The 21,714-nt window shown below is 41.0% G+C and overlaps 1 protein-coding gene across 2 annotated transcripts in view; it reads left to right on the forward strand.

Annotated features, from left to right (window-relative positions):
* EPHA3 (EPH receptor A3) overlaps positions 1–21,714 on the forward strand; it is a 236,785-nt gene that overhangs the window by 135,589 nt on the left and 79,482 nt on the right. For both annotated transcript variants that reach the window (XM_049824741.1, XM_049824742.1), the window contains exons 4-5: positions 19,182–19,337; positions 19,818–20,153. In XM_049824741.1, the coding sequence (XP_049680698.1) occupies positions 19,182–19,337; positions 19,818–20,153 (492 nt within the window). The remainder of the gene's footprint in view (positions 1–19,181; positions 19,338–19,817; positions 20,154–21,714) is intronic.

Consider the following 21,714-nt stretch of genomic DNA (forward strand, 5'->3'; position numbering starts at 1 on the left):
TGCTGGTGTCCTGAGTAGTGAGAACAGCTTAATTAGATAATTGCAAACATATGTGGGCATTATTCTGATTTAAGAAACTCTTACTTGGATTTAGTGCTTATATTCTTGTTTAGCGCATCTGCAAACTGTGTAGCTTTCGGTGAGGTGGTTGTTTGAAACTGTTTTATTTAAGCTAGTGCTACTTTGTATAGATTCTGGCTTAATTTCAGGCTAATTTTGTTTTAACTGGAATTGATTAAGAAGCTATTTAAGATCAGCTGATACAAATGACTGTTAAGCAAAAGATGTACAGGGAGATTTACAGTCATGGAACTAAAATAGGTTAATACACACGTTTAGGTGGTCCATCTGTCTCTAGCAGTTACCTGAAATGTGATTAGCATCAGCAAACCAAAATAAAATTGTGTTGAATGTTTCCAGCCAGAGCACAGATGCACGGTTGAATTACTTTGGATCTGCTGAAACCTCTTGCAATAGTTTGATACAGGTTGCAGTTGTTCTCTTAGACCTTAGCTCTGCGTGGGAGTTACTGCAGCTGAGTAAGTCGTGGTGTGGAGGAAGGGTGAGGATCTGCCATATCTGCCATGCCTGTAGCCCACGGTAAACAGTGAAGAAAGCTTATACAAGTGCATTTTACAGTCTCATATTTACACCAGGTGAAGAACATACACAAATGCAGTTACTAGTGCTCATGATAACCTCTTATGATGTGGCTAGTCAGTCATGTTGGAACTCTGTTGTCTGCTTCTAAACATAGCCCAAGCGGAAAAAAACCCAACCAACCAAACCCAAAAAAATCAAACAAACAAACAAAAAAAAAAGTGAGGATTTTGAGAGGAGTTTTTGAAAGATTTTTTTTTAATTATTTTTACAAGTACTTCTTATGTATCTATGAGGAGTATGTTTCAGCTGCTGCAAAGGAGGATTGGTCTTATTTTATTGCTGACTATAAAAACGCAAAGCTTCAGATGAAAGTGTGAAGATATAGCTAAGAAAAATATTGATATACAGAAGTTTCTATAGCAATTGCTGAAAGAGAAAAACATTATTAGCCAGTTATAATGCTGTAATTCTACGAAAGCTAGGGACTACCATGTAGAATGGACGGGGAGGAGTGGTTTCCTGGTCTGGTGTCCTTTCTGGCAGTGATCAGTCCTAGGTGCTTGTTGTCTGTGGTCTGCTTTTCAACTTGTGAATATGTGATGATGCACAAGTATTTCTTTCTCACAGGTTTTAAAGGCCCATCCAAGAAGTTCCTGGCCCTGTCTTGAAGTGGGAGAGAGTAAGGAAGGACTTCACTGCAGGGCCATCAAAGTGGGCAGGCAGGGATCTTGAGAGGACTTTCAGTTCAGACCTTACCTACTTTTCCCATGCTGACTGGTTATTTGCCATTTATAATCCAATCATGTTCCCTTTCACTGGTGTCACGCCTGGAAACAACCTTTTAAATTTTCCAGAGGAGAGGGTCGGGGTTTTTCCCCCCTCACTTCTTTTTTTGTTTTCTGTTCTCTTTATCTACCCCTGAACTAAATCACTGCTTCAGGAGCTGATCAGTCATTTGGGATCTCTTGGACTCAGAGTTGGACCCTCTTTTCTGTATGTGGCAAAAGGCTGGTCTGTGTAATAACTTCTTAATAACTTTTGCGTTATTTCGTATGCTCACTTTCTCAGTCTTGTCTATATAATTAGAGCGATAAAGTCTAGAGATAAAGCCAAGTCCTTACTAATCTGGTTTAGCTACTCAACATTCCTGCAGTCAAAATCAGGCTAGGTAGAAGCAAATGCATTTCCAATGTGGTTTAATGGGAATTCAGGATTTTTAGCTCATGGCTGATTAAAAGTGCTCCTGATACCAATTTGTTGTAAATTATTCTTGTTTTGCATAACCCCCGAACATATTAATTTGCTACTTAAAACTGCTGCTGCCTGCTGCTAACAATTAGATAACCAGGTTGTCACTCTAAGTTTTTCACCACTGAACTTGGCAGCGTCTTCAACTGGCCCTCTTCTGTCTCATCTCTGGGAGTCCATCCCCAAAGAGCCAATATTAAATTTAGCAAACATGAAGACTGAATAATCACATGGGTTCCTAAGTGCTCATGTAGGCCAACTCTTCTCTTGCTGAAATTGGAACTGTTTCAAGAGCTCTTATAAAACTGAGTTATTTTAGTAATCTGGAATTCATAGAATATTTGGTGTCATGGTTTAACTCCAGCTGGCAACTAAGCAGCACGCAGCTGCTTGCTCACTCCTCATGCCCCAGTGGGATGGGGGAGAGAATCGGGGGGAAAAAAAGTAAAATTCATGGCTTGAGATAAAGACAGTTTAATAGGACAGAAAAGGAAGGGAAAATGCTACTGCCAATAATAGTAACAGAATACACAAAATGCACAATACCGTTGCTCATCACCCGCTGACCGATGCCCAGCCAATCCCCGAGCCGCAGTGCCCCCCCGGCCAACCTCCATACTGGGCATGACGTCCCATGGTCTGGAATACCCCTTTGGCCAGTTTGGGTCAGCTGTCCTGGCTGTGTCCCCTCCCAGTTTCTTGTGCACTCCCAGCCTTGGCTGGCAGGGCAGTATGAGAAGCTGAAAAGTCCTTGAATTAGTCTAAACACTGCTTAGCAACAACTAAAGCATCAGTGTGTTATCAACATCATTCTCATCCTAAATCCAACACACAGCACTATACCAGCTACTAAGAAGAAAATTAACTTTATTCCAGCCGAAAACAGGACATTTGGCTATGAAAATGTCATAGTAACTTCTTCCTGTATATTAGGAAGGATACTACTTAGGTACTGCACACATCATTTACTTTATAATTGGACTGTGGTATCTTAGTGCAAATGAGTGTTGAGGTAGTAGGCTTATTTGAAAATAATAGAATTTAGATGGGCAAAATGCTAATTAAAATATTTAGTCTCTCCTCCTGTTGCTGTTTTATGATTTTTTTTCTACTGTTTTCTTTATGTCCTTAAATATTTCCTTCCCTCTGTTTATGGTCCGGTAGAAAATTCAACTTGACATTTGCTTACAGGCTTCATTTTGAAATTGTTTTGGCTGTACAATGCTTTTCTGGGACGGAAAGGGCCACACGTTTCTTTTTTGAAACATTTTCTTAGAGAAAGTTGTCTTTGTAAGAAAACCTGAAGTAGTCAAAGACTAGAGAAAAATGGAGAGGGAGCTCCACTGTATCCTTTGAACATTTTACTGCTGGTTGAGCCCTAACTCCTATTCTGACTTTGTTGTGCCACAGTTGTAAACGGTGGAGAAAAGACTCTGTAAGAAGAAAGAGATAAAGTCCAAACCTTATCAGAGACTTTGGAGAGTGTATGGAGAAGGGGGCGGGGATGGGGATTCAGTATTAAATGCAAATCTAGAATTTGGTAATGTGATATTAACAACTGATATTTTTAAGAGGATTGAAAGCATTGGTCACAGCAGTTTCAATTCTCTAAGGAGTCGTGTCTGTGGAACTAGCTTTCATTTCAGAGCTGTCAGTAGTGCAGATACACAAAGACCGATAGGTACAAATCGTCCGACAAGCCAGAAGTCTAGAATTTCTGCCCCCGGCCACTAGGCAGCTGGATGTTTCTTCTGGTGAATTTTAGATAATTATTTCCCCCCCACTGCAGATTCAGAGTGAAATAATTGTGGGATGTGCAGAAAGTGTTCCACATGTCCCTCTGTTCATTAGAAGAACCAGCTCTGGGAAGTGCTGCTCCTTCTTCCCCACGATGGTCCATTGAGTTTAATCTTTGCTTCTGAACTTTGGAAGTGGCCACCTATTAAATTGGGTGAGAGTCTCATATTGAATTGATCATGGTAGTATCAGTCTCTGAGTAACTTCTGACAAGTTGAGGATAGGAGTCAGAGAACCATTGCTACAGGTAAGGCAAAGCAAAAGGAGGGTGCCACCGAACAAGCAGGGCAGTAACATTTCCAACTGCTTGCAGGGTAGCCGGGGGATTAATATGATTCAAGACAAATTTATAAGCATTGCATCACCCTTTTCTAAAGTGGGACTGTTGGCAGCTATTAAATCAGTTGTAAGTATTGCAGCTCTTAAGTTACATTATTCATCAAGAATAACAAGGCTAGTTGCTGCTAGCCTATTTCAAGTATTTGCTGTACACACATTTAACCCAGTGTTCGCTGTAACCAAGAGAAAAAGTGGGAAAAGAGCGAAACACTCCTTAACAGTGAGTCCTAACATAGAAGCGAAGTTTTCCTTTTTAGGGAAGAGTTAGAAAGTGAACTATAGTTGTATCTGAAAGTGACTGGCTTCCCGGTCACTGCAAATCAGTGTCCCTGTTCATAGCTGGGCCATCTGTCCCTGAACACAGCAGCTCATAATCCCTGTCCCAACTGGCACAGAGCAGTCGAGAAAATTGTGACTAGAGTACTAGAGTAAGCTACCTGCCCTTAGGTTGTTGGCCATGCGTTGTCCAGATAAGGGCATTTTGTCAGTATTGAAGGCAGTCCAAAGGAGGTTGACTGCACAGTTAATTTATAAGATGGGAACAAGTCAAAATGAAGGGTGGTGTGTGCCATTTTCTTGGCGCCAGGTGGGGATGTGAGTACTTAAATCAGCTGCTATGGCGTGATGTTGGAACTACAGTGCCAGGTTTATAACTGTGCAAAGCTGTCTTAGTCCTACTTCGTGATGTCAGTACAGCAGACCGCAGTATTAGTGACATTCATGTTAGTGGAGGATCATTTCAGATTAGTTATGCTATAATATGGCAATTCATTAATGCATTTTGACAGTGCCTTCAAAATGTAGTTATACTTGCTTGTTGTAGTCACTTGTTGTACACATCTAATCCGACATACAGCGCAGGCAGCAAGGAGAGGAGCAAGAAAAAGAAATGTATAAGAGCTTTACTGACTTACATGGGCACTGAGGGTTATATTGGCTGCAGAGCATGTTTATCAATGGTTTTGCTTTTATTGTTACGAGGTTTCTATTATACTTCAGCTAACTGGATTCATCTGTCTGAAGAAGAGCCGCTTATGCAGGAGGAAAACTGCGTATGGGATGCTTACAACTGACGTACGCACTTACTCTGTGGTTTTGGTGGTGAAATGAGAGTTCATCATCTGCTGAACCGTAGCTTTGCAGAAAGACACAGTTTAAGTAACGTCTTCCAGTAGTCCAATGTTGTCCCAAGCTGAATCCTTGTGCAGGCTGTGGACGAGCTACACCAAAGCAGTAGGTTGCCTCGGGAGCTGGCTTCCCCTGCGGTGCACACAGCATCCCGGCACGGGACTGGGAGCTCCAGCTGTGGCCAGGGAGCTTATATATGAGCTGACCAATCTGCAAAGCCTTTACCTCAGATGTAGATTTCAGTCTATCAGTCCTGGGTTCTCAAAAATGCGCATGGTTAGTAATGGATGTGGGACATGTAACTGAGTCAGGGAGGAACCTTTTCCCTATTCTCCTCCCTGTGTCAGCTTGGGAGGACAGCAAGGAGTCTTAGGATCTGAGTTTTATAACTTGTTTGTTGAAAAAAAGATCATTTTAAGTGCGTTGTGTACCTCAGGATCTTTTCTGCAAAGCGATGATATTACCTTCATTTTATCTATCTCAGTGTGGTTCTGATCTAAGAATCAGGGTCTGAAAGGGAAATTTCTTGTCCGATGCCCAGTGACGTTTACTGCTGGACATTCAATTGGCAATTTTTTCAAATGTAGTATTTAGTGACAGGAAGCTCACAATGTTGTGTGTGGTGGAAACGAATCGTCCCAGTTGAAGTCGTATTAATAATCAAAACATTATTTTTGTTATAACTTTATTTTTCAAGAACAGACTTTATTTACTTGGTTGTTTTCATTGGAGAAATTAGCTACTCTGTTTATGTTCAACAGCATAGTCCTCGTCCATGTTAGCAGTATGCTGCATACCCCATGTTAAATAATGTTGGGGTCATCCACCCTTTAGTATCTATTGCTATGGGTAGGACTGCTGAGATTGCATTCAGAAATGTACTCTAAGGTGGGGGATACTGTCTGTGCCTTTGCAAGCTCCACTTGCTTTTTGTTGAATCTCTGCACACCCCGGGTTTTGCAAGGAAATTTATGAGAATCAGGGCAAGGAGGGAGTTTCTTGCTGTATGACATACAGGGTGGTGGAAGAAAAAAAGAATAGAGGACTTAGGTATGCTTTTCTTATAGCTTTACCAAAAGCCATCCGAGAAGAATATTTTTCAGTTATCTGAACTGATTTGTTTAACTTGATTTTTCAGTTAGCAATAAAACAAATCTTTTGTGTCCAGTCTCTTGGACACAACAAAGCTGATATTGTTTGGGTTTATGTGCTATTTTCTATTATTTGGCTGTAAGTTTAGTGTGCTGAGTGCTTTTCTTCTAGATGCTTTTTTGTTCTTTAAAATAATATAAATAAATAGAAATACTGAATATGTGACTTAGCCAAGAAAGAAGAAAACCTTTTTTCATTGTCTTGAGATTTGCTCTACCCTCTATGCCTGTAACTTGTTTTAATTTTTTCATATAATAGAAGATTTAAAAGGCTTTATTAAATGATAAAATGTAGGCCTTTCACTACAGTTACAACCAGATCAAAATTGTCTGTGCTTGAATGTATTGAATATTCTTCGGAGGGCTGATTAAACTACTATTCTATTAATATGCAACAATTTCCTGTGTTTTATATACATCACTGTGATGCTATATCACTTATAATCTAGACAGCAAGGGACTGCCCTGACCCAGTAAGATTCAATTTTTGTTCAATATCCTACCATATAATTTACTTCATTATCAAACTTGCCATCAGGTTTTATGACCTGATTTGGTCAGAATAAGTAAAATAGGTCTTTTAGAAACAGATCTCTGATAAGGGTTTCACTAAGCAAAGTAACAAGCTGTAACTTGACTTCCCTATTTTCAAGATGAAGCAGAAAAATTATTTCAGCTCAACTGCAGAGTGTGTGGCTTAAAACTCTTAGTCAGCTCCGAAGGATTCTAGTGGGAGTAGGTGGGAATATTCCTAGTAGGATAAAAACCCATCACAACCCTTCTTCTGCATCAGTTGGTACCGACGGATGCAGAATTTCATATCTCGTGGAGGATTGGCCTAAATGCTTTCACCTTTTGAGGGGTTTGTGTGTCCCTTCAGCCTCCGTGGTTTCTGCTTTTGAATTGTTAAAGAAAGAAGAGGAAAAATGAAAATAAAAACAATGATGTAGTTAAATCCTTTGTGTTTACAATAGTCTTCCTTCAGTCAGAAAATGGTATGATGTCTATACAGCAAAAGCTTTTGTATAAAACAATGCAGTCATAAAATGTATTTTAATGCTGTTCTTCAGTTCTCTTCCCATTAGATGCAGTGGTTTTAACTTGCTGCTAGTGTTGAGCTTCAGTGGAATTGAAAACTGTTAATTGAGCATGTGGCATTTTATACTAGCACAGAGTATCATTTCTTAGAGAAAATACATACAGAATGCAATACTGCAAGCTTAGTTTCCTCTCCCTTCTGATGAATTTTCTGCATTGCAAAGTGAATGCTGTTGGAGTATATTGAGTTCTTGTTGCTGTTACTGTTTGTAAATCTTCCCCACTTCAAGGAGAGATTTAATTCTGTAGCAAATACCCTGTAAAATGCAATACATCAGATTCTTTGTTTTCTAAACAGCTGAGATTCTACCTCCCCTTGAATTCACACAGGTATAAGGCTAGTGAATAAAAATGCTGAACTATGGGGTTTTTTTTAATTTACATTTAATTGGGTTTTTGTTCAGCAGGTAATTGCTTACCCTGCAAAGCTAGACATTTTTAATACATGCATAGAAAATGCATGTTAAGTAATTAAGAGTTCTCTTTTAAAAAGGCAAAATACCAAGGAAGTCCTGATAAAAGCTAAAGCATACAATGTATAAATACTGCACTTGAATGGTTAGATAGTTTTGCAAAAGCCTTGGGCTTTTCCTTTCAGCTGTGAGAAGAAGATTGTCAGTGCACAGATGTCCCCAGAGGCCGTAACTGTTTAATTTTCAGGCTTTCTGCTGCAAGGATGAAAATACAGTCAGTGAAAAAGGCACATGAAGGAGAGAGGATTTTATGACGAAGATGAAGCCGTAATGTTTTGCTCTTCTGGTTTAAAGCTTTTCTTTAGTAATCACTGAAACCTTTCTTTGTGCCTATTCAAGTCCTATTAAATATGGTAAAATACAGACAATAATGTCTGTTTATTTGTGCTTATACGTTTAATGGCTTTATAATAATAAAATCATTCTCTTCTTCCATTGCCAGGGCTTTTGGAATCTTTGTTCTTATGGAAATATCTAACAATTTTAGCAACGCTGACTGTATTGAGATATTTGAAGGCTGGTAATCGTGCATTAAGTCTGCAATTAGCAAGTAGCGTGGCCAAGTAAGAGCAGATCAGTAGCATTAGGCGGTTGGTATGAGGGACCCAGTACCAGTACCATAACCACTTCAGCACGTGTTACTCCAGAATATCTCTGGTCAGGTCCCGTAGACTCCCTATAGCGAGGAGTGCATCTTCCAGTGTACTTATTCATGTGCTCTGGAAACCCTTTACATTGTGAACCAGGTCATGGCAAGAGGGGAGAACTGGGATTTTGCTTTAAAAGTGCTCTCCAGATCTGAACTGAAACACTTGCGTAGATACACCCATTAAGTGGCATTAACAGCATCACTAGCAAAGCAATGGCTGTTTCTTGTACACTGTTACAAATTACGACCATGTTCTGATACACTAAATTACATCCCAGACTTATGTCAGCAAGTAACGACAGCAGCTTAAACCACAGGAATTTTTTCATACAGGTTTAAGCACCTGCCATTACAGCACCATTTCTCTTCTCAAGAGTTTCCCTTTCCCAGCACCACCTCAGTGAATTCAAGCAGCAGTACGTCAATGGTTGGCAGTGAAATTAACAGTAAAGGATTCAGCAGCCCTCACTGAAAGAGCCATAGCCACACGATCTTAGCTTTTCATCTCCTGTTAATCTGAGTGCTTAAAAATGCCACCTTTTTTTTTTTTTCTTTTTTTGTTAAGGGAGGACAGTATAGCATCTCCAGTGCTTGCTTCCTAAACCTTAAGGCTTATATGCATCTAGCCATGTCTTGCCTCCAGTGGTTGAATTCAGAAATATCTTAAAATTGGGAAAACAGTGCACTCACTATCTTTTGGATACTTCTGCAAATTACAGATCAACTGAAAGAACTAACTTTGGGGTGTGAGAAAGTTCATGAAAAATGAATATAAATATTGTAGCCATTGGCCATTAATTGAGACTTTTTTTTTTTTTTTTTTACCACAAGCTGGTGTATTTCAGTGTTATAAAATTGATTGTCTTTTTTATGTCAATGGGCTGCTTGTGCCAGGTACTGGATTAACAGCTCCAGAAACAAAAGTCCTCTCTTTTTATCAGCAAAACAGGTTCAGCGAGGGCGTAAGGAACATAAGCTTCCCCCACACTGTTCAAACAATGTGCCTCAACCCTGACCCGAAAGAATATCTCTAAGGGGAAAGGAATTTGTTAAATTTCTTTTCCAATTAATTTGACAGCTCTGGTGAGACTACTAACAAAAGTACTAATTCATGCTAATTGCAGTAGTGGACCTATGTCATTGGGGAGCTGGGTTGAGCTCTACATAACATCCCACAACCCACCAGGCAGCATTTTGATTAGGAGGTGTCACTGGAAGAACGAACACTGGATTTGGAGCCTGTTCTGCATTAATTTTTTCACCCTCAAAATGGGGACAGCAACACTCTCCTGTATGTGTTAACAAGGGTGGAAAGTTCCAAAAGAGCATTCAGCCTCAGTAAATGCAGAATCATGTTCTCTTGCTCCGAGAGAAAAGTAGACTTTTTGTACGTCTGAATTAACTGTTTTGGTTTGGGATACATGCATTGACACAGGCAACTGGGAGACGTAAGCCTAGTCAATGGATTGCTGGAAATAAAAAACAAAACAAAGCCCCAAATGTGTTAGAAACAGAGGGTAAGAGATAAAATGTAGTCCAACATATAAATCAATCAGATTCGTCAGAAGCGTTATGGAAAGAATAAGAGTATTTTCCACCTGATAAATGCCACTGCAGAACTAGAGATGAGTATAATCAAAGGCATAGAAGATATTCCTATAAAAGGTGATTGAAAAGTGTGTGTTTGTTCATCACAGAGAAGATAAGTTTATGATAGATCTTTGTAAGATAAGGAATGGCTTAGAGAGGATACATCAGGAGCAGCTGGTCTCCCTGTCTCATAGTAAAAACCAGGGATACTTTGATTTGACTAAAAAGCTACGAAATCTGGAGGTAAACTGAAGGAAAGGTGTATTTTTTTCAGTTCACATTGACTACCTAGACTGGAGAGGAATGTCAGAGAAATTCTTTGAGACCGATAATTAGCAAAAAAAACCATTGGATATTCTACATGAAAGACAGTGCAATGGAAGATTATCATAATTAATCTTTGTTAAAAAATAAATTAGCAGATATATTGAACCTTGGGTTTCCAAGTCTTTGAAATAATATCTAGGTTGTAGGGATGAGGGTGAAATAATGAGGGATGGCAAATGATCATCTGCTGTTGGCTTTTCTCTTGCACTTTCATATGGTGCTACCATTATATGCAAGATAGGCACCAGGGTAAGTGCTAGGGCTAGATGTAATCTGCATGAGAATTCATTTTTTCTTCTTTATTTATATTACCTTTCATATTGTTAACCTGTTAATCTGGCCTGCTCCAGGCACAGGGAAATTATATAAACATCCCCAAGTTATGAAAGTTGTTTGTCACTTACTAGTTAAATCTAGCCTGGGAGCTTTCCCGGGCACTGAGCTGGAAAGGAAACATCTTCTGAAGAGCTCATGTCCTGTGGGACAGAGGCTGCCAGGTCTGTTTGGTTTGCCTGAGGGGGCTTGGTTGGTTGGTCTTGTTTCTGGTTGTGCTTTTTTGAAAGTTCTGACATAGAGAGGGGAGGTTGAGGAAAGACTAAAGCAGAGCAGTACCGCCGTTATCCTTTTGGAGCACTCAGCCTGATGTTAGAAAACATTATTGTTTGAAGCTGTCAGGATCCTACGTCTAGTATGCCTTTGAGGAGTCTGTAGTGTAATTTTAGTTCAAGGAAAAAGTATCTCTTTACTTTTTATCTTTGCCAAATGGTCATTTAAAACTTCCGTGTGTGTGTGTTTGTACAACCTTTTTTTTTCTGTTCAAGTTGATGCTGGTGGGATTTTTTCTGGTATTTCTTTAATTTAGGGGGTTTTTTTTACAGTGCTTCTTGAATTAGGAAGTTATTTTTCATCTCTGTGTGGATTAAATTAAGTTTTAAAAAAACAGAACATGGAATTTCTTTGTTTGACAAAATGATAGCTTAATATATCTCAGCATGTCCAGGCCTTGCTTCAGGAAAACATCTTGTTTAGGGCAAGTGAAAGACAGTCCTTATAAACACGGGTTTATTAAATTCCCTGGTTAAGTACTTGTTTAAGTGATTCACTAAGTATGGGTGGAATTAAGGTAGAACTTTGTTTATTTTGCTTTAATTCTGAATCAAGGCTGCAGTTCCCAATGTTTTCCTATTACTGAAAGATTTCTTTTCCCCAAAACTGCCTGCAAAGAAGCTGAAATGCCTTATGCATTTTGGAATAAGATATTTGTGTATGCACAAGCGAGAACATCTTTGCTGTAATGCTGTGTTTTAGACATACTATCTTTGACATTGCACTTCCAACAATATTGCTGGTAGCAATCACGGCTGTAATGCACTTCATAAAAAGAGATACAGAAGCCTGCAAGGCATAACGTGGAGCTATTACAGACTGCGGTTGAAAGGTGCAGTGTTATTCCCTCAGGATAAAGCTATCTCTTATGTACATATAATTAATATGTCTGCCAGTAACAGTTATTAAACAAAGAACGGGAATTGTTTCTGCTGAATGACTTGACCTGGGAGTAAAGCCAATTTAAAAAGCATCTGATTAAAATATGTTAAGGTCACAGATCACTATAAAATATGAAGTGGGGAGGAAAAGGCAGAAATTTACCCACGAGTAAGATTAAATACTACTGAGTATGTTTTTTGTGCTAGCAGCAGCTTTCAGGTATAAAAAATGAAAAGTGCTCCTTCCGAAGAGTATTTTTCTAGAGGCATTTCAGTGTCACATTGCACCGAATCCTTGCTCCACACATACCGCACAGTCCATCCTGCTGGCACAAAGGCTGGAGGGGTTGGAAAAAATGGAGAGAAGAGAGATCATTTCCTGAGCCCTCAGATTATTGGCCTCTTACTGTTGGAGAAGCCCTAGTGATAGGAAAGAAATTGCATCAGCTTTGTTAATTGTTGATTTCTTCTCACAGTTGACAGCTGCGGCTTTGGCTGTGATTACGGTATTTTCCAGTCTGGAGATGCAAAAGTACACATGATGCGTGTTTCCTTCTGCAGTATTTTCCCCCCCAGGGATAAGGTATAGTAACTAGTAGTTGCATTTTTCCAGTGCTATTGCACAGCTAGTAATGAAAGGAGTGGTGGGAATTCACTTTAGTGTTTAAAATGCAACTTTTAGTTTTATGCCTGCATTTTCAGAATAAAAAGTATGTCTCGTGCACAGAAAAGGCAATATGAGATTTTATTGGTTTGCCTGTAATGCTTAGCAAAAATGGCTCGGTCACTTCTGCCGCTGGTCCCAGCACTACGTGTTTTGTAATTCTTTCAGGTATTACGTATAGTGTGCTGACGACTACAGGGAAGGCAATGTAAGAATGCAAAGAATCCTAAGAATAATTGTAAGTTTTTATTTCCCCAACAAACAGAATAGAATCTTACGGGCAATGAGAGAACGCCAATGTCCTTACCTGTTTCGGGGGATATTCGTACCTTGGCAGTAATGGGGTCCATCCCCATCAGAGCTCTTAGCCCTCACTAAAGCCTTTCTCAGTCTTATTTCCCTCCTCCCCTGAGCGCAGACAGCGTACGTGCCAGCACCACAGCCCAGCAAAGAGACAGCGTGCTCTGCCTGTGCGGCAGGAGCCTGTAGTGGGGATCCCCACCTGCTGACAAGCATTAGGGCTGCCCCTGCCTCCTCCTCCTCTTCCTCCTCCTCAGCAGGCACAGGGAGTAGTCAAAGTGTAGCAGTGATGTTCAGCCCTGTACCTCTATTTCTACTGTAAGGAGTAGTACTTAGCTTTGAGACCTATTACCTCAAGTGGTGTCTTACCGTTTACTCTGATCTGGTGCCAAAAAGTGTGCCTTGACTTCAACGGAGCTAAGAATCGAAAATAGGCTGTAATTTGTAGAAGCCTGTTTGGGGTAGCTGGGTGTGCAAGAAGGTACCTAGAGGCTCAGGAGAGAGAGAGGATGCGCACATATGTAATGCCATAGATTATGTGGCTTTTCATATACTAATGGACAATGAGAGCTGCTGAAGATGGTTTCTCCGCTCTGAGGGATTTTGCAGGAAACCTACGTTATAAAGCATGGTTTCCTGCTGAGCGGGGTGCCGTAGTGAACAAGGGAGATAAAAATGAGACATTTTCAGTGTTGTGAATGACATGTGATACAAACTGAGAGCGAGATGGCTCAGGGCAGAATTCTACCTTCATTTCCTACGCTTCATGTATCTGAGCCAGAACTATACCGTATCTGCATAGTGTTATTTGTAATATAGCAAGTGTAACACGTATGGCTGGATATAATTTGTGATGGAAGTGTGAAATGAACAGTTTTGAAATCTTCATTTAAAGTTAATCACGATTTTCACCCTTTTGTTGTTTCTCAAAGGTACAAACAAAGCGCAAGAAGGGAAAGAAATGTCTCGCCCCAAAAAAATACAATGGTTTTGGAAGTTTTATAAGGTTAATCTGTGCTGCTTGTTATGCTATCCATTTTCACAAGCTGACAGCAGTGTTACATCTCATTTTGCATGTGTGTGTGTATGTATGGGTGGGTGAACGTGCAATTCTGTTACTGGTGATAAACATACTGCTGTTGGCATCTCCAGAGCACGACCGTAATACGCGTAGTGAGAAAAAAAGACGTGTAAATGCTTTTAAAAGGGGACTTGAGAACATTGCAATGATGTAAGGCTCTACATGGGCATCCAGGTGAGGCAGTCGGTAGCGTTCACTTCCCAGCATGGCTCCACAGCCACAGGTCATCCTGCGGTTTGAGGTGCAGCGTAAGGACCTCAGCTGCTGCTCATTGGCATATCATTTCCACAGGCGACAGCGGGGTTGGGCTGCAAAGCCCCTCTAACAGGGACCGCACGCGTGGGGGGTGCTTCCCTGCCCTCTCTGCAGGGGACAGGGACAGTGGGCTTGTCCCAGGGTTGCCGTCATCCGTCTTGCTAACGCACGCTATGAGAAAGTGTTAAGGTATCGGTGAGCTGTACAGGTTTATGACTGAATTCCCTTCTTTTCGAAATGCTGTAGTTTAATGCCACAGTGCCATCTCGCCCCCAGGCTGTTTTATCGAAGGGCGGAGGAGCAAAGGAAGGAAACGCTCGATCGTTTGGTGGATGCTGCCCGTTGCACGCCCGGTTTCGGGGCTGCCTGTATCCACTTCCAGGGCGTTGCGATGCTTGAGCCTTGCCTCGAAGCATCGCACCTCTGTTCAGAGCACAAAAAGCAGAGCTCCTGTAGGACCGGGGAGCGCGGCTCATTTTGCAAATAAGGAGTTGCTTTGACCTTGAGCAGGGAAATGTACAGGCCCTGTCAGGCCTGGAGTACCGGGGCTGGGAAGTCATCTGCTCAGGCAGCGTGGGCTCAGGTCGTTAGTTGGTATTTACGGCTGGGAATTGGTGATACTGCTCTGTGTACAGGGGGCTGCAGGGTCTGAATACTAAAATGCTCCTATTTACTAGCAGCTTTATATTTTAATTTAAAATTAATTCAGATTTAAATGAATCATTTAACCCTTAATTAGGACCATGTCTTCATCTCAGGTTAGTCAGAGGCAAAATTTGCATTGCTGTTGGAAAGGCAGTTACGTTTCTTTAAGCAGTAACTACCATAGGTTGCTACATGCATTTGTTTTTCTTTCACTGGAATAACTTTCCCCACTCTCTGTCTCCGAGACAGACTTACCAGTTAACAGCTTAAGGAAATTCATTTTCATATGATAACAAGGACAACAGCAGCGTTGAAATTCTTACCAGTACGTGGCTTCAGTAAAGTCAGTGCGGCTCACTCTGAAATAAAAGAGATTGACATCAGGCTGCGTACAGTTTTAAAATAATATTGCAGTTTGGAGTTATCACAGGAGTCGCTGGGGCCAACACGTATCGGGCATCTGACTTGAGGAGAGTTTCTTAAAAAGCAAAACCAGACAGCCTTGCTGTACAGTTTATATCATGCGTTTAGAAACTCTCAAGGTTTCTTTTACACACTTTTAGCGTGCCGAGAGTTTTTCTTCCCGGCTCATTGCATCGACTTCCTCTCGCATCATTCCCCCTTGTGAGGGAAAAGAAAATTTCTTAGCTTCTAGAAGATGTTGAGAAAAAGCAACTGTTGTTCACAGCTCATTCCTGAGCTGAAATTACAGATTCTGTGAAGACTTCCTATGCTAGTCCTTTTGTTTTCAACCTGACTGAAACCAAAGCCATGGTATTCACCTCAAAAAGCCAGTTCATGTAATCCAATTTATCTGACATAACAAAAATGAATGCCTTTTGAAGTAAAGGGTTCATTTGTTTCTCTTATATTTCAGAATTTAAAAATTACTAGGAAAAGAATAATGATACTAAGTACATTGACAACATTTTCTATTGGCGCCCTCCTTTCCCAGCTTCAATTTCAAGTATCATTGCCTTTTTTTTTTTTTTTTTTTTTTTTTTTTTTTTTCTCCTTTGGGCTGCAGCGGTGAATAATCTTAAATTGGTCTGACAGACAAAGACAGAAAGCGTGAGACAGCCTGAGGGGAAGACACGAGATTGGGATGCCCTCGCTAGGGCATAGCAGGGCAGCAAGGATCCAACCGGCTCATCCCCCCACCCCAACTGCACACTCTGTACCGGGATAGCAGAAGCACGAAACAGTGAAATCCCTGTCCCTCTGGAACAGAAAAAGCCCGATCGCGTGTTAAGAGGGTGCTTCCCGCATGCTCCTCTTTCTTCTTCTTTTTTCCATCTGGTCCCACACCACCGCCACCTTTTCTTAAATGAGGTGCATGAGTTTTCACCTAAGGGATGAAAGAGATATTTATTAATGGAGCAGTTTGATTCCTTCCTTTCTCTTCCTCACTCCACAAAATCTGTCCACTTCTTACACAAGGTTGTTTACTTATGTTAAAATCATTGCTGTATTAAAATGTTGGTGCTAGGTGCTTTGAAAGTGTCCCAGATAAACAGTCTTACTGTAGTTCCATCCTGTAAAAGAACGCTCGTGTGTTACGATGCTATGAATAAATTATGCTTAATAAGCAGTGGAAACTGTATCTTGTAGGAGGACGAACCACAGAAAAAGGTTCAGTTTTAGGTTATTAGTCTTTTTCCAATCTTTACATTGAACTAGTATATAAAATTATTAAAACCTTAAAAAATTATACTGGATATATTCATAAATACATCTTTGTCTTGTGTATGCCTACCCATAAATATAAAAATGTCCCTTCAAGCTAAGTAGATATGGTTAAGTGAAACCATTTGAGTTTAATACCTGGCAGTAAGTTTCCATGGGAAGTTTTGGTGAAAGTGCTGTGTAATTAGCTGGACATATGTAGCGCGATGTTTAATCCTTAATGCATTTGCTTAGTTACTAGTGCTGGTAAAGAGCAGGATTGGCGTCTGTTCTATTCTGCCTGGCTCATGCCAGGAATGGCTGTGCTGTGCCGTGCCCAACAATGGTAAAATCATTTGAGGCTCCTCTGTCAGCTGGAGAGAGACCAAAGAGGCTCACTCTAGGTACGGCACACCTATCATGGGGCAGTATTTGGGAGGGAATGGGATTTGAGTCGTAAAAGGCTGCAACAATAACAGTGACAAAACCAAAAAAGCTAACTCTGTTTCCTTCTGCGTTTTCTCCTACTGGAGGAGTTTCAGAGAGGCCTAGGTTTCCTTTTTTTCCTCAAGTTAAACAGAAATCCCCAAACACCCTTGCAGCCTTCGAGGAGATGGAGATAGAAGAAACGCCAGCTGAAGGAGGACGGGCTGTGCCAGGTCAGGCGGGTTGGCCTTAGGCTCCGTGAACTTCACCACAAGGTCATTTTTAGCAATTCCGCTTTCCCAGGTTGCCTGTTGGGCCCATGCCTCAGAGGCTCAAACTCAGGATTGTTTCCTCAGGGCTCGCAGGAGAGAACTTGGAGTGGGAGGTGTCTCTCTCAGCCGCTTTGCTAGCGTGGAAGTGGGAGGTCGCAGCTGCGGACAGGTGCCTTGATTTGCAAGGGCTGTGAAGTCCTGAAGGGTGGCTGAGTTTAGGGAGACCTTGTGAAACACTGTGTTCAATGCAGTGTGAGGAGGGTTTCCTTTATTAAGACGTTTAATAGATGTTTAAGGTGTTTTAAGAGTAGGACGTACGACTGTACAGGGGTTTGCTCTCTCTCTCTACTTGCCAGTAGGTGTTTGGCACCAGGAACTAATAGACAAATTTGCCTGACACAGATATTCAGTTAGGCTTTGGTTGTGGATGATAACGTGGAAGCTGAACATCCAGTTTAATGCTGCAGCTTCCCTCTCTCCTCCACCACTTACAAAGGTGCTGGGATTTTTATTCTGACTTTCTTTCCATAGGCTGCCCATCCAAACACTTTTCTGTTTAGGCAGTGCATGAATGACCACAAAAGGCCACGTAGTCTTGTATCTTGGATTTTATACTAAGTTTATGAATCAGTTCATCTCCATAAGCAAAACCAAAAAGTGTGTCCCTGTTTAGGCTTACACCAAGACTGGTGAACCCATTCTTTTGCCTTCAAATTAGCATTTAATTCAGTGACAGATCCTGGCCAGTTTTATTTAAGCTTAACTGTCTGGGTTCCAGACACAAAAAGAAGTGGTGTTTTTCTTTGTATTACTCTTTTTTTTACATTACATTTGTAATGAGAATGTATTGGGGTTTTCCTAGTGTGCTTGTGTGTTAAGCAGTGTTTGCTGTGGAACCAAAGTGTAGCAAAAGGTGAACGAGTTTTAAGAAGTGCTCCCTTTTGTCATGTTGTCTGTGTATGGTTGCTGCCGGCATGAGTACCGACCTGCGGGTGACCAGTGTCAGCCAGAATGTTTCTACTTGGTAAATTCCATTTGGAGAAGGATACATGTCTTGGGGGGGAAGCAGAAGCTGAACAGTAGAGTCTGCTGATTCTTATCTCTTTCAGTCTCTTCTTTTTTATTTTATTTTTTTTCTTCCTTTCCAGATGGTGAGACCATCTTGGTGGAAAGAAGTCAACAGTGTTATTTCACTGCATGGGTTTTTCACATAAAGTTCTTTGCTGAATTGTTCATTTCTGTAACTTACTTCAAAGGCTCTTTTCTTCCGATGCAAACGTGGCCCTGAATCAGTCTAAAATGCAACAGGAGTCAAAACAGAGGGAGCGTGCCAGTGTTAAGGAAACACCACCACCCAGAGTTTTTCACAAGCAGCTTTTGTGAGTTCAAGCACCATCCCTAGAGGACTGTGTTAATGTAAAAATTGTACAGACCATGAGAGTTCCCGATAGTATCAGAAGCAGCTCATTGAGCCTGAAGCATGGTCCTTTAGATATGGAATAGATCTTTCACTGTCCAGGTTATTTTCTTGGTTTTGGCTTGCTTAGTCCTGCTGAACTGAAGAGACAGAGTTTACAATTATTGTGCCCTTGTAAGCAAACCTTGGCAGCAGAGGGAGGATAAAGTTAGGTTCTTATACAGGATAGGGCCAACGTTCTGGTAAATTAACCAGAAGAGAAAAAAAATAAGTGAGGATCTCAAAATGCAACATAGAAAATGTTTCTTTTTAGTGGTGAAATACACTGTTTTGTTTTCCAGGCAAAATTAAATGCAAATCCAAGTTGATGCATGAAGAGCTCCGTTCTACCAAGAGGCTTTATTTCCATCAGCTTCCTCATTATGAGAAAAATCTCTATTATTAGACCCTAAACGTCTGCCAAATGTGATCTACATATGGATTGGTCGCAGGGCGGTAGCAAAGTCACATGTTAAAATCAAGGAGATGTCCATGGAATCTAAAACTATACTCCTATTATTTTGCAGCATGTCGACCTGGATTCTACAAAGCCTCTGCCGGCAATGTGAAGTGTGCCAAATGCCCACCTCACAGCTCTACCTACGAAGACGCGTCTCTGAACTGCAGGTGTGAAAAGAATTACTTTCGCTCTGAGAAAGACCCTCCATCCATGGCTTGCACCAGTGAGTAGCGTCATTATGCTCGGGGCTGTCATTCTTGCTCCTCCATCTGTATCTCAGCAGCTTGCTTGCTTCCTCTCATGACCCATTGCAGTCAGCCATTCCCTGCCTCCCATGTCTTCTTACATGTTGGACAGGCTACCAAAAATTGGTGGGCTGGGTTTATGTCTTTCTATTTTCATTTCCTCCTTCTTGTTCTCTGTCAGACTCAAGAAGGAGACCTAGGTTTTTTAAATTGCTACCAGTATTTTCAGGCCTCAGTCCTGAACTGTACCCTGAAGGTACTGTCTGTCTATAAGAAAACATGGTTCTTGATAGTCTAGGTCTGTAGTCCAGTGAAATATTTCAGGAGTCTCTACAGGGAATAACTAGAAGACTTTGGTTATTTATGTTTTTGACTTTTTTATTTTTGCGCCCTTGTTACTCCCATCTCAGAGCGATATAGAGAATCTCATCCCTCTGATTTCCCGTTTCCTTTTATAGGACCACCATCTGCTCCGAGAAATGTTATCTCTAACATCAATGAGACGTCTGTTATCCTGGACTGGAGCTGGCCTCTTGACACTGGAGGTCGGAAAGATGTCACTTTCAACATCATTTGCAAAAAATGTGGAGGAAACATCAAGATGTGTGAGCCATGTAGCGACAACGTGCGATTCTTACCCCGTCAGACTGGACTCACCAACACCACGGTGACAGTAGTGGACCTTTTGGCACATACCAATTACACTTTTGAGATTGATGCAGTCAACGGGGTATCTGACTTGAGTACACTTTCCAGACAATTTGCTGCTGTCAGCATCACAACTAATCAGGCTGGTGAGTCTCTTTCCGATTACCCTTTCTTTGTTCAAAACCATTGAGATGTAAGTACCTTTGTTTACCTATTTTACAGGAGTTACTCTGGCTGCTGGTGTGCTAGGGTAACTAATTGACTTGAATATGCTAGTAAAAGTAAAAGCAGAAACAAACCCAGTATGTGTTGCTGTCAAAGGACCTGGCAACATGACTGTTGTGATTAACTCCCAGTTCCCAGTTAATAGTCTCTAATAGCAGACTCACATGATTCCTTAGCCAGAATGTGTTTTATTAATAAAACCAGATTTTAATAAAACACTCATTTCAATAATGTCCAACATAAATTCCTGTAGTAATCTTAGTGATTAATTTTGATTAAATAGAAGTGAAAAAATGCTTTGATGTTAGACATATAAAAAGCTAATATTAAATTAGAGAGGTTTAAAACACTGCTTTTTTTTTTTTTTTTTTTTTTTTTTTCTTTTACAAGTTGTCTCACCAACTCTGAATTATTGCCAACATGATGGGGGCGTGGAGCTGAATACTGAATTAGGTCTACTGATAGTGTGCAAAGGGACTGCTCTGCTTCTTTGGAGACTTATTAAAGTCATTGAGGCCCTGCATGAGCACAGCAGTATGCCCTGACTGTCGGATCAGAGCTTTTGTCACTGCTGCACTATTCTACCATTTGCTTCTCATTTGGCGAGGTTAAATTTATCTGAAAGATGTGAAGAATCTCGACTCTTCTCTAGCATTTGTTTAGGTACCATTCTTTTAGCAGCAATGTTTGCCAGTGAAGAGAGACTAGATCCTGAAATTTCTTAGTTCTGCTCCACATGGTTCACCATCAGGAAGCTTTGTACTGAAAGCATGCGTGTGTGCAGGAAGTCTTCTCCCACCTCCTCCTATCCCACACCCCAACCCCAAAATACCTACATTTCTGTCTTCCTCAAAACACAAACCAACATTGTTCTAAGTAGACGTTCTCCTAGTAAACTACATTATTGCAAGCCTCACTTTAGAGGCTATATCTCTTCTCCTCAGATCACAGATCAGCTTTAGTGGGAGGCATAAAAATATGAGAACAGACTGTTTTCTGACAGCAGTCACTACGTTTCCAAATGCTCTGGAGGACTGTCTATGCAGCAGGCAGGCAGAGGTGAATCTACCCAATTGAAACATCTTCTCATGATCTCTTTTTCATTTAGGCACTGACGTCAGCTCTGAAGCTTGCATTTTACGTCCGTTCCAAATAACTTACTACTGTTATAGTTACATGTTTTGTATATTTGTGCCAGTGACTTGAGCAGCCTTTGTTTAGTTGCTCTCTTTTCTTCTGTTTTTTGTGTCAGAGATACAGCCTTTCAGCCTGTTCATCACTGTAGCGTTAGAAATCACCTGGGGACGCTCCCCTAGAATGAACTGTCTAGGATCAGTGAAAGGTATTTCTCTGCAGAGGCCTCCTGCTTTGCAGCGTGCTTCCCCAGGGCCCAGAGCTGGCTGCCTTTGCACTGCAATGCAAGGTGGAATTTTATTTTGTTTTGGAACGCACAGTTCCTCTGACGTGGCAGTGTCAATGCAT

The sequence above is a fragment of the Accipiter gentilis genome, chromosome 21 (assembly GCF_929443795.1).
Source record: "Accipiter gentilis chromosome 21, bAccGen1.1, whole genome shotgun sequence".
In the NCBI taxonomy this organism is placed as follows: Eukaryota; Metazoa; Chordata; class Aves; order Accipitriformes; family Accipitridae; genus Astur; species Astur gentilis.